This window comes from Orbicella franksi, chromosome 7 (genome assembly GCF_964199315.1).
Source record: "Orbicella franksi chromosome 7, jaOrbFran1.1, whole genome shotgun sequence".
Taxonomy (NCBI): domain Eukaryota; kingdom Metazoa; phylum Cnidaria; class Anthozoa; order Scleractinia; family Merulinidae; genus Orbicella; species Orbicella franksi.
Genome location: NC_138151.1, coordinates 10,500,896 through 10,513,247, shown reverse-complemented (window position 1 = coordinate 10,513,247; position 12,352 = coordinate 10,500,896). Strand labels below are relative to the sequence as shown.

The window sequence follows — 12,352 nt, the reverse complement described above, 5'->3', positions numbered from 1 at the left end:
GAGATTCCTCAGACATCTAGTTAGACTTCATGACTCTTTGTAAAGAAGTATAAGCTAAGAAAATTCTTTGTCCTAAAAAGTTGTTACGCGAGAAATAAGTCTTAAAGCGTACTTCAACCAGGTTTATCCCGCTCCTCCAAGGGCCCTCCAAGTTAATGTCGGTAGCACGAATCAGCGGTATCTGAGAAAGGGAATGCGTGGCTTAATGATCGTTACCATGGAAACCGAGTTAAATCAAAATGGTGGACAAACTTGAATGATAGGGTTTTTGCCAAAAGCAGCGAACGATAACCTTTTCAGTCTGTCATTTCAAGCACGATGTCCTCTGCAGGTACAGCAAAGAAACCTGCACCAATCATCCGTACAGTGGTTCCTGGAAATCGAACGCTTGAGGAAATTTACGAAGAAGAGGCTCGTGAGATCGTAGACGAAGCAATTGATAATGCGCGGCGAAGATTGTCGGTGTACGCCAGTGGGGCAAAGGAATCAGACGTTCCTGATGTTAAAGATGATGAACCCACAATAGATCCTGAGACGGGATATGAGATACCCAATATCAAATGGATGACTTCTGAAAACTTTACAGTCGCTGGAGGGTTAGAAAAGATTGAGGAATTTATCCAGGTAAGTTAATCAATGAGATAGGAAATGGAATAAACTTAAGCGTATCCGTACCTATTACAATTTATGACAGGTTAAAACTAAACATAAGAAAAGAAAATGAGGAAAAATGTATATATCTAAAAAGAATATATTTAAAATAGAAGTAGTCATTGGAGGCCCGCAAGTGTCCAAGACCCCATACGGCCATACTAGGCGAGTCACCACAAATCATAAGTTATACATGAGATGATAATAAATAATAATGATAAAAAGGATAGCTTAATAGAAATTAACTTCGAAATCATAATAATCAAATTTACAGTATATACTATCCTGAAAAGTTAATCGCAACATACTATAGTAAGGTGAAATGATGGGTCTCTCTTCAGTGTATAAAATGTATTTGAAAATGTTAAAGTAGTTATATGAAGCGAAAATTAAGGCATTTTTTGGACATCTTTTTTTAACACTCACCTATGCATGCTATGTGTAACTGTGTACCTGCTTTATTAATTCAGGCCCCATATATATGGTCTCAGGTACCCGAGACAACTCTCCCCCCGAGTTACCCTGGCCGAGGTAACTTTACACATATTTTTTTGCAAAATCAACCAATTGGACTGTGAACCCGTCTCGGGGGCAAGACAACTTGGGTGGGCAAGTTGTCTCACCTCGGCAGATGGGGTAACCCTAGCAAGCAGGACTGTCAACTTTTCTTCGTATAAACACTTTGGTTCGCCTAACCAGGACAACTCTTGGTGTGGCAAGTGTCATGTAATGCCTAGATTTAGGATTCAAAGAAGAAATTTGTATCAAAGAAGTGAAAATTAACTCGGCAAAACCCACCATGACTGAGTGAAACTCAAAGAAAGAGGGATATCTGTACATTTGATAATTCAATAAGGATTATGAATAATCATGCAGGGTCAACTTTGACTCGGCCTACAGGGACTATGTTTTCACATATAAGCACTCGACAAAGTTGCCTTAGGGGGAGGGTTGTCTTGGGTACCCGAGACCATATAACTGGGGCCTAAGTTGACACTTCTAGACAGGCAGGGCGGTCAATAAGGGTTGTAACCTGTAGCGGCTGTTACGGCTGAACATGCATGCTTGATGGACTCTTGATGCTATGGGTGAACTTGCTGAAGTTGATACAATTCGCCTATGAAGTAACAAGATTGTTATGGGTTTGAAGATCAAGGCTATAGGTGAATCAGAACTTAATGACAGTCCTGGAAAGGTATTTCTTAGAGGAGATTTCAGTATACAATCCCTTGCTGAAGATGTAAACTTGACAAATTATATAACAGACTAGCATACCATCCAGGGAATAAGAAATAGTTAATATATACTGTATGCATATATGACTATGGAAAAATGAAGCTTTATCAACCATGTTGCAGACATGGGAACGTGACAAGTGCTGGTTGTACTGCATTGACTTCTTGAGAGAAGAGGAACACCCTTACAGTTGGCGATATCGCTATGCTGTCAAGTGGAGTATACCAACCAGGAGAAGACCCATTCCAAGAGCAACTGCTTCAGTTTACTTCACTCTTGAAGTTAGCAAATTTAAGCCTAAGGTATGATATTAAATTTATTGAATGATTTCAACAAGGAAGGACGGGTTGTGGTCCCAGTAGCTAACATGAAAAATATTTGTATGATCTCCTACCTCTTTTAATTACCTTTTTGCTTGACCCAGTGAAGAGAAATTAGTGCTGGATCAATTATTTTGTCTCCTGTTTCAGACTTTTCCAGTTGAAGTTTACTATATTTTTGAGACGCACCGTCTTGTCCACAGGTATGTGTGAACAAAAATCTTGACTGTCTACATTCTCTCAGATTTGCATTAAAGGCATTTGAACCATCCATACCCATACATGTTCCTATTTCTCTGCAGAAGAAGATTCCTCAGCTCAAATCTTGAGTAATCCTGTGCTTATTTCTTTCTTATTGTCAGGCCTGGTAAAACAAGGTTTCGTGAAAAGTGGTTAAAGGATGTCATAGAAAGCAAGATTCGACTGATGGACTCAGTGAAATTCTAATCCAGTGGTTAGAAACTCTGCAGTTCATTACATGTAGCAGTGTGGAAATACTATATGGTAAAAGTTTACAGAAAACCAGAATTTTGAGATGAACAGCGAATTAGAAGTCTTTAGTTTCCTTGATAAGCTGAGCAAAAACTCATTGCTTGAAAATAAATCTGCCCAGAAACAGTTGTAATCCATACCAAGTGAGACACGCTTGTAACATACTGAATTATATTTTAGTTTAGGTTTCATAAAGGGGTTTTTGGGCATCAAACAGACACAGTTAGCTGTTTCGAGTTTGAGAATCAGGATTTATAATAGATAAGATCAAGAATAGAATGTCCGTAGTGTGATGTACATAGATCTTCAGAAAAAGCTAAAACGTAGTGTTCAATTGCGGTTTGTTGATCTCTTTTTTGATTTGTTGAATCACAAGCTTTCATTTTAAAACTTGATCTTATTCAGATGTAGCATCTAAACGGCGTCAAATCTCTTCTACCAACAATTTCTGGAATAAACCTCTCCCAAGTGCAGTATACCTACTCTACCTAATTATCTGAAACAAGATAGCTCAATGTTTTCTTTAATAGCAGAGTAAAGAACAATATTTACTGTAAATAACGTGTTAAGTGTACCCGTAGCAGATCTATCTTAGAATCACAGGAAGCATAACGTGGGCCAGAATAGCTGGCTTTTTTTAGAACCATAAATTGTCTCCAGTTCTCTGTGGTTCTCAAGTTTTTCACACTCGTCATCCAAGTTGAAACAAAAGTCGTACCAACAAAGAAGAATTAAAACATCACCACTGGACAGTTGACAAAAAGGCAACACTCATAGTGAAGATACTCCCGTATTTTGCTTATTTCTACGGGTCGATGCATGTCGGCAGGACCGTGTTTAAAACCTTGTTAATAACTCTGTTACAAAATACATATTATATGAAATTCCCATGTGTAAAATAACAACTGCAATAAATTTATTTCCTATCAAGCAATTTAAGAGTTACGCGTTTGTTCCACCCAGTATCTTCCCTTCTTTCCGAGTCCACTAGGTGTTGTATCAACACGAGACTTAAAATGACCTCTACAAAACTGACCCTGCAAACCAAACTCGATCTCTATATACACACAGCACTCATCAATGTCCACAGAGAATTCGATGCCCACCCAAAGTCTCAATACCCGGACAAAGCTTGATGCCAAGACAAGATATAAACCTCAATGCCCACACAAGCTCGATGCCCACGCAAAATTCGATATCTACACAAAACGTGCTGAGTCACACTTGACTCATTAACCTTTTCCCTTGTAAACACTCCAGGTAGGTTTAACCCGCCTACCCGGATTAACTTTCTAATTGTTTCCAGACCGTTAGAGTGTAACCGCACATTAAGTTGTCCCAGGTTGTAGGGTTGCGCTACCCGTAAAATTTTGCTTGTAAACCCGGGCTGTCTTTTGCCCTACAGCTAGGGTTAACCCGCTTGATAGGGTAACCGTCTCTCCTTGTAAACAGGCCCTTAGTTTACATGACGCCTGATTACTTCGTAAACTTACAGGTTCACTTGGTTTCATTTTAGTGGTCCACTTGCTTGTTCGCTTACTTTTTCATTTGGTTCATCTCCTGGTTCACGTGCAGGGTCACCTGTTGAATCACTTGCCGATTCACCTTGTTCGGTTTTATTGCCGCAGGGCTCGCCAGCCGGTCAGCTGCTGTTTCACTTGGTTTCCTTATTGGTTCACTCACTTCATTTGTAATTGACGTTTCATTTGTTTTAGTCACCGGTGCACTTGGGTCATTTCCTGGCTCACTTTGTTTTTACTTTCTCAACTTTCTGATCTGATTCCTTCCCTTACTATTTCATATGGTTCAATTGCTGGTTCAGTTGGTGAACTTGCTGGTTCACTTGGTCCACATGATTGGCTGGTTACTTACTTCACTTTGGAGTTCCGTTACTTCATGTGCTGGACACCTTCCTTGCCGGTACAGCTGGTTCACTTGCTGGCTCACTTCGTTCACTTGCTGATTCCTCTCTTTTAATTTGTTCATTGGGTGGTACACCTTGTTCAGTTTTTTATCTTTTTATATGCTTGTTCACCTGGTTGACCTGCTGGTTCACTTCCTTTGCATGCTAACAGATTCACTTGGATTACTTGCTAGTTTACTCGGGGTCGGTACATTTCGCTGACCCCCAGTCCATGGACTACCGCGATGGATTACCTAAATGGACTGCTAAATGGACTATCTACATGGACTACAAAATGGACTACCTTTTCCGAACTACCTGAAAAAAGAGAAATTTCAAAAAAAAAGATTGCTTTTTTTTTCAGAAAATCTGCAGGCACTAACTGTTGGAAACAATTGGAATTTCTCTTTTCTTAGGTAGTCCGTATAGGTAAACCATTTGGGTAGGTAATTTAGGTAGTCCATTTCGGTAGTCCATCGTGGTAGTCCATGGACTGGGGGTCAGCGAAATGTACCGCCCCCTTCTCTTGGCTCACTTGCTGCTTCACCAGGCCTTTTATCTTGCCGGTCCACGTGGATGATCCACAGGTTTACCTGTTTCACTCAGTTCACATGCAGGCTCTCGTATCTCACTTGCTGGTTCAGTCGCTCCACTTGCTACTGACATGGAGGATATTACATGCCCGCGCGTGGATACGAATTTTATCTTTGAGTGTTAATTACTGTTTATTACATAAACATACTAATGACGACGTTTTTGACCATTTTCCGAAGATTTCCGACCACTTTCCGAAGATTTCCGAAGATTTTCAAAAATTGTTCCGAAGGCCAGACGAACGCTTCGGAACATTCTCCAAACATTTTCCGAAAATTACCGAAGATTGCCGAGGACGACCGAAGATCCGAAGATGTTTCGATCATACATCAACAAATTTAAGTGAAGGGACAAAATAAAAATGTTATCAAGAAGGAATGATATCTTCACAGTGTGAAAGATAAAAATGGTATCTTCGCTGCGCGCGATGAAGATATGATTTTTTAGTAGAAGGAAAAATCCTGGTATTTCACCGGTGTTTATATGATAAAATGTAATTCATTTGCGTCGCTTGCTGCCTCGCCTAATTGACATGACGGAGATATCTGGCGCACTTGCCAGTCCAGGGGTTGACATGCAAGCTCGACTAGTTTGTTCACTTGCTCGTTCACTTTATTCACCTGCAGTGCTGGTTCACATAGTTCACTTGCTAATTCCCCTCGTTCACTTGTTGTGCTTACGTACACGAAATTAGTCATAGAAGAGTCAGGAAACCGTTACGGAACCCACGACATGGCAGACAGACGCGGGCCAATGGCAACATGCCTCTTACATAGAGCGGTTTTTATTTGAGTGCCGAAAGTAATGTGCATTTGCTTTTGTTTTGCCCTTCGCTAAGCGATTGGCTTAAAAAATTCACGCCAACGCCATAGCTGTCAACAGGCAGGGTTAATTTTTTGGGGTGGTAAATACCTATAATATCAACTCAAGGCTTCCCGATAGGCATACCGATCTTCGGGGTCAATTATTATCAATTATTCGGTATGGAAACTACAGCATAACAAGCCTCGTCTTAGTCAAGACCTCTTCTAGTGCACAATTTGGCTAAACTACAGAATACAGGGCCGCTTTTAATCATCCACCAAAAGAGCCGGCTCGTTTGGCTCGTTTGCTCCTTTGTCATCCACTGCCGAGCCAAATTAAACGAGCCACTAAATATATAGACCTATATAGATTATTGTTCGTTCTTTTATCCACTGCCGAGCCAAACGAGCCACTAAATATGGGCACCTTCAAAAGTGGTCCTGAATTGTGTAGTTGCTCCCAAAATTTAGCGTCCCATGGTCCTCGACGCCTGACTCCACTGATCAATCCTGTTTTCATTTTAAAATAAACTACGGCCGACGGTTTAGGCCCCATCCAAATGACGCCGGAGGAATTTGAAAACGGAGGTTTCAATCTCAAAACGCATCAAATGTTCTGCGTCCACACTACGCCAGAGAAATTTAAAAACGCAACAATCACCGGTCATTTTGGATTTGCGTTTGAGGAAATCTCGGTCAGGGAAATCACGTGATTATCGTGAAGCTGTCGTTTTCGAAAAGCTCCGTTTTCAAAATGTTTTTCGTCCACAGTAAAACGAAAAGCCGGCGTCTTCAAATTCCTCCGGTTTGAAGAGCGTTTACGAAAAGCTCCGTTTTCGTAACGGATTAGTGTGGACGATAGGCCTAACCGTAGAAATAAAGCTCCGTTTCTAATTTCTCCGGCGTAGAGTGGAAACATCATGTCGAATTGATTTCTTCAATTTAGGTGTAGATAATAGAGCTAGGCGCTTGTGCAGGCAAATATTACTTTAAAAACGAGTTCAGCTGTGCTATTGATATGTTATAAGGTTAATCTAACTGCGAGAAAACATTTCTTTACAATGCAGTTGTAGTGTGTGGTGTCGCCGCAGTATATTTCATAAATGTACAGAGACGATTTCAAAACACGCTTCAAAAATATTTTGCTCTCTTTAAAAATTCAATTCCATCAGTTACGTTTAAATTCATTCCAAATATTAAATAATTTTAGTTTATATTTTCTTTCTACCGTACAATTATTCAATTGTGCGCTTTTGAAAGACTTGTTAAATAGAATAAAATAGAATAAAATGGAATAAAATAAAGTAACTTTAGTCTTTCTGACTGTCCTTAAGAGCCAATTTTCTGCTCCGACCCAGCAGATTCACTCTCCAAGTATTCCCCACAGTACTTCGCTTGTTACATCCCCAACTCAGTCAATAATCACATTGTAACATTCAGCACTTAACAGTACTAAAACTCAGGGGATTGAGTTTAGTGCTAACCATACGAGAGCTCAGTAGACCATGGTGACGAGCCAATTAACGTGTTACACCACATGAAGTGTACCAGTGCATCGATCGCAACAATCATAAGTTACTCGAAAATTTCTGGTGGAGAACCGGCTTTGATAATCATGTCCCATGTATTGTTGAGACATTCTTTTCATTACACCTCTTAGTTGCTGTTCTTCAGCTTGGAGGTCGACATCACTGGACAAAACCTGGAAAAAATGCACGCAAAGAAATCGTGACTAAATTGAATTAAATTTTATGAGGCAAAACCTGATTTGGCAGGGTGAATACTAATCTTGGTGAGAGTGTTTTGAAAATTTCTCACTCAAAGTGCTGAGTCAAAGGGTCTCATAATCTAAGTCTCCAACCATGGCAAAGTTGCAGTGATATCTTGCACCTGACAAAGCAAAATAAACCTGAAATTGAAAACTCCAATCACCAGATCTGATCACCTCACTGGTGACGTGAACATTGGTGAATATTTACCATATACTACTTTTACCTGTAAAGCCAGTTTTTCAGCAGATGTTGGCTCCATCTGTAGCTGTTCCAGTGTCTCCTGTGACTCGTGTGTTAATAACAGTGATGTCTCTGCCAATGAGAAGGCTGGCAAAACATTCTGAGCAAGGTCTAGGGTCTCCTTAGCTAAAGAGCTATTTATGGAAGCCATTTCCAAGATACTCTGTTCATTTAAACCTTTGGTGTGTACTGTAGACTGGGATGAATCTTGATATTTACCACTTGTACTCTTTAACATTGAATACATGGACTGAATTAACCTGAAATTATGATATTCCGTTACCATTGCTTTATAGCAAAACTTTAAAAAGTATGAGTACTAAAAAATATTTCTGCAACACTGTGGTGTTCAAAACCAGCTCGGAAGGATAAACCTACAAGCCAGAATTACACACTGGCCCACAACATGTATTACAAAGCCCTGTGACACATCATGTAGTCTGCAGTGTTAGCCAATAAGAATAATGCCGAGCATTGTAGGCAAAGCGGAAGCATTAGCATCATGGTAAGCATGCTGGACTCTGGACTGAGTGAGTCCTAGCAAGGGTCATTGTGTTATGTTCTTGGGCAAGACACTGGATGCATAAACCATACTGGTTTAACACGAATCATTCAAGTGATGAAGTTGTTTTTGTTAAATCTTCTCAGGGCTGCTTGTGAAATTTTGGTTCGCGTAACTAACACTGACATCTTAGCAGGCAAACATAATGTGCACTACTGAGTCTTGGAAAAAAATGTAGTAAGCCACCTTAAAAATGCACACAAAGGGCTTGGACACAAAACGACATAAAAAACAAGGATATCTTTATAGTCAGCACAATCTTCCACAATAATATTGCTCTACGTTGCTCTTTTGAGACTATGAAGACAATGTTAAAAAGACTGACCTCTTTGTTTGAGTGAGGTACCGTTGAAGCTGACTTCGCTCATCAAGTAATCTCTGTAAGGCACTCTGAGCCTGCCTGAATTTGGTGTAGAGGGTTACCTTCCAACTGGACAGTTCATCTGACATCATTCTAAAGTGATAAAGATATACTGTGAGTCATAATTATACCCTGTATTTTATGCCTTGTGGGTTAACTTTAACATGATGATGGCTCTTAAATTACATGGTCATGTTTAGTCATGCATCAGATGACACTTAAACTCACAACTTGCTTCTATCAGGTGTTTAATCTTATAACTACACTGTCCAGTGAATTGATGGTATACTAGCATCCAATCAAAGGATAGTTAACAATTATTCCCTGAGTGTGCGTTAGATACAAGACGGTAGATGGCCAACGAGGCATGTCGCACTGAGTTGGTTATAATCATCTCATATCCAAGCGCAAGTGGAATAACTGTTTTATTAAAAATGTCTCCAAAATATAGAAGACTAAATTAAAATGAAAATAAAAATGCCCCAAAAAATTGTGTGCAAGCCTACCATACTTCTAGAGCGTGGTATAATGACTCGACATACATGTATAACATGATGGCAAAGCCAATGAAAACTCTTGTATTGCAAAACCCAATGATCCAGTTTTTAATAATAAAAATTATTTCTAAGAGAGATTCTATACAGAAACAGTGGTTAAAAGCCTGCAGTTCTATGTAAGCCACTGGGCTTATCAAGACTTTTTTCTTTGATGCTTTAGTTGCCATTTCTGTTTACAACAGCGGACTTTACCTGCTTGCAAGGAATTTTGTCCTCCATACATCACACTCAATTTCTAATCTGTCCGATTCTTCTGAGTATTCCTCGCACATCTTCTTCCAGTGATTAAGTTCCACAGTTTGTTGAACATTTCTGTTGACTAAGTCCTCCAACCTTAAGCATTTTATGACAAAGAACAAGACGACTGCACTATTAAAATGAGGCCCATTTGTTAACACACAAACTAATACATATTTTTGCCTGCAAAATTCAAGACTTTCAGTCTCCATGTTTCCTTGTCTAACCTTAGTGTAATGAGTGAAACCACACACATAATGGCAAATTTGACAAAAACAGCCACAAACTTCCTGTGCACAGCATTTGAAAAATTCTAAGACTTTTTTCAGACATTCATCGTTAACCACATTTCAGACAGATAATCTACTCAGAAGAATTATACATCTTTTACATTTTTCCCACTAACTCTGTATTTAAGAGAGTTCAATTTATCCTTTTATTAAACATCTGCAGAACACAAAGTTTTAAACTGATTACATGTACCTGTTGCCAATGTCTTCTCCAACTGATGCCACTAACAACCTCTTTATCTCAGCATTTACCTGTGCAAAGAGAAAAGAGTTTATAAATTTACTGAGAAATTCTATAAACAGTGTGCTACATGTAAGTCTGTTTTATGGTAGGTATCCCTTGTGGTAATATGTAGCTTGTGTATTTTTGTAAAACAGGAGAATTCAGAGAAAACCTCTCACACCAAAAAAATACAAAGGGAAAAAAAGAGAGAGGCTAAAATTTTGAAGATGTTTCTCCAGCTGGTCAAAAGCAAGAATCCAATGAGAGACATTTATTTACACAGTGTGACAACCACAATCAGATAACTATGATATCCGAACCTTTGTCTGGACACCCAGCTGCACCGAAAGTTTTGTCTTCTCTTCAACCAGCTTTGAATTGTGTTCCTCAAGATCACAGATTACTTTCTGGTGGTCAATAAACTCAGCCGTCTGTTCCACTACAGTTGACTTAGAAAGACCATCTCCAAAGCCTAGATTTACTGCGGGTGGGGCTAATGAAACAAGCTGATCATTGGCACTCAGTGATAATCCCAACTGACTGTTTAACAGTGGAAGTTCAGTTCCTTGAAGAAGAAGATTTGTTGAATTCCGTCGCTGAATACTGGTAGGTTTAGTGTGTCCATCATTATTTAGCTGTTCCCTTTGTGTTCTAGTTGTAGCAGTTACGCTATCCTCCTGTAATTGACTAGCTTGAATTAATCTAGGGTAAACACTAGGTATTTCTTTTCCTTGCTGCTTTTGAACTTGAGTGTGAATGCTACTGCGGTTGGCGTTGAAGATCTTTGAATGAGCATTAGTTCTTAATCCAGTTGAAGCATTAGTAGCATGGTTTAGTAAGGTTTGCCTTTCACCAGTAGCAGATAATAACTTGTTAATTCTTTGTGATGAGTCACTCTCTTCGCTACCCTCAGAGCTGCTTCCATCACTTGAATTGCTTGATGAAAATTCCATACCATCTCCACTAGATCGAGGCAGTTTACTATAATCCACTGGAAATTGAAAAACATTCTTCACCAGCCAGTCATGTAAAGCATGCCAAATCCATTGAATAACAACCAAGATTAATAGTTTCTTCTAAGACTTATACAAAACATATCTTAAATATCACAGTTATCCAGGGAATCTTGTAAACAGATTCATATGACAATCAACAAATAACTTGTTTGAGGCATTCCCACCTCCCAGGGCACCAGAAATTGTCAAATGCCAGGGGTATGCCAGGGGAAAGAGGGGGGTGGGGGGGGGGATGGGTAAACTTGAACCACAACATCTACATTATCTACCAAAATGAAACGAACTTCCAATCTTAACACACCTAAACCATGTTCAGCATCCTTTTCTCGTCTGTGTAGCAAAGACCTACAGTAATGGAAATATATAAGAATCTGATTTAACAAAAAATAAAATTAGAGTTGGCTTCGTCTAAGCAAGCTTAACTAAACGTATACTATAACCCTTTAAATCGAACGAAGCTCCTAACAATTGTACTCACCTTTCCATTTCTAAGGGATGTGGCTCAAACAACTTCGCCATATTTGTAAGAGTCAGTTAGGAATATCAAAACACCACTGAAAACTGCAACGACCGGGAAAAGTTCTAAAAAAAAAACAAGGACATATACTAAGTAATTTAGTACCAATCTAAACCAATTATCGAATTTTATATTGAATAAGTAATATAAATCACTGAAAACACAAACCTAAGGAGATCTCAGGTGCTCAGTTGCAAGGTTAGGAGCGTTTACATCAACAACGTCTACGTGTACGTACGTAAAATATTGCGCAAAATTGTAAAATGAAACTGGAAATGATGTAGTTCCGGGGTGAAGGCTCGTGATCGGAGACAATTAAAACTTACAGTAAATCTACCATGATCCTGTATATCTTCTGAGCTTAGAAACTGTTAGAATGCTATAAAAGGGAACAAACTATCACAAGAATTGGAAATAGACGAATAAAATGCTGAACTCGTCACGTCCGCCATGTTTTCAGAAACAATCCCAGCGTTCAACTTGTGTTTTCAGCTGAGCACCCCTGTCGGGAGGAGAGAGTAAACTACCGACTATTTATACTACTTGACCCTTCTCCAGATTGTCAAAAAGAGAAAAGA

At 39.3% G+C, this 12,352-nt stretch overlaps 2 protein-coding genes across 3 annotated transcripts; one reads left to right on the top strand and one right to left on the bottom strand.

Moving 5' to 3' along the window:
• Positions 1-179: 179 nt before the first annotated feature.
• On the top strand, positions 180-3,633 carry LOC145493403 (A-kinase anchor protein 14-like). The gene is made up of 4 exons (XM_081472872.1): positions 180-624; positions 2,010-2,189; positions 2,358-2,410; positions 2,570-3,633. The coding sequence occupies exons 1-4, from the start codon at positions 319-321 to the stop codon at positions 2,652-2,654; spliced, it is 624 nt and encodes a 207-aa protein (XP_081328998.1). The 5' UTR covers positions 180-318; the 3' UTR covers positions 2,655-3,633.
• A 2,613-nt stretch (positions 3,634-6,246) lies between these two features.
• LOC145493402 (golgin-45-like) lies at positions 6,247-12,237 on the bottom strand. 2 transcript variants are annotated; one of them, XM_081472869.1, is made up of 9 exons: positions 11,939-12,237; positions 11,736-11,839; positions 11,559-11,602; positions 10,562-11,232; positions 10,212-10,270; positions 9,684-9,824; positions 8,899-9,027; positions 7,995-8,271; positions 6,247-7,701 (listed from the first exon to the last, which is right to left on the bottom strand). In XM_081472869.1, the coding sequence occupies exons 2-9, from the start codon at positions 11,774-11,776 to the stop codon at positions 7,528-7,530; spliced, it is 1,536 nt and encodes a 511-aa protein (XP_081328995.1). In that variant the 5' UTR covers positions 11,777-11,839; positions 11,939-12,237; the 3' UTR covers positions 6,247-7,527. The 2 variants fall into 2 exon arrangements, with proteins under 2 accessions (XP_081328995.1, XP_081328996.1); XM_081472870.1 differs by having other exon boundaries at positions 12,097-12,237.
• Between the last annotated feature and the right edge of the window lie 115 nt (positions 12,238-12,352).

Coding starts and splice junctions, on each gene's coding strand:
- LOC145493403 (XM_081472872.1), top strand. CDS start 319: ATGTCCTCTGCAGGTACAGCAAAGAAACCTGCACCAATCATCCGTACA. Junction 2,190..2,357: donor TTAGCAAATTTAAGCCTAAG/GTATGATATTAA, acceptor CTCCTGTTTCAG/ACTTTTCCAGTTGAAGTTTA. Junction 2,411..2,569: donor ACGCACCGTCTTGTCCACAG/GTATGTGTGAAC, acceptor TCTTATTGTCAG/GCCTGGTAAAACAAGGTTTC.
- LOC145493402 (XM_081472869.1), bottom strand. CDS start 11,776: ATGGCGAAGTTGTTTGAGCCACATCCCTTAGAAATGGAAAG. Junction 11,233..11,558: donor GGATGCTGAACATGGTTTAG/GTGTGTTAAGAT, acceptor TTCAATTTCCAG/TGGATTATAGTAAACTGCCT. Junction 9,028..9,683: donor ACAAAATTCCTTGCAAGCAG/GTAAAGTCCGCT, acceptor TTATCACTTTAG/AATGATGTCAGATGAACTGT.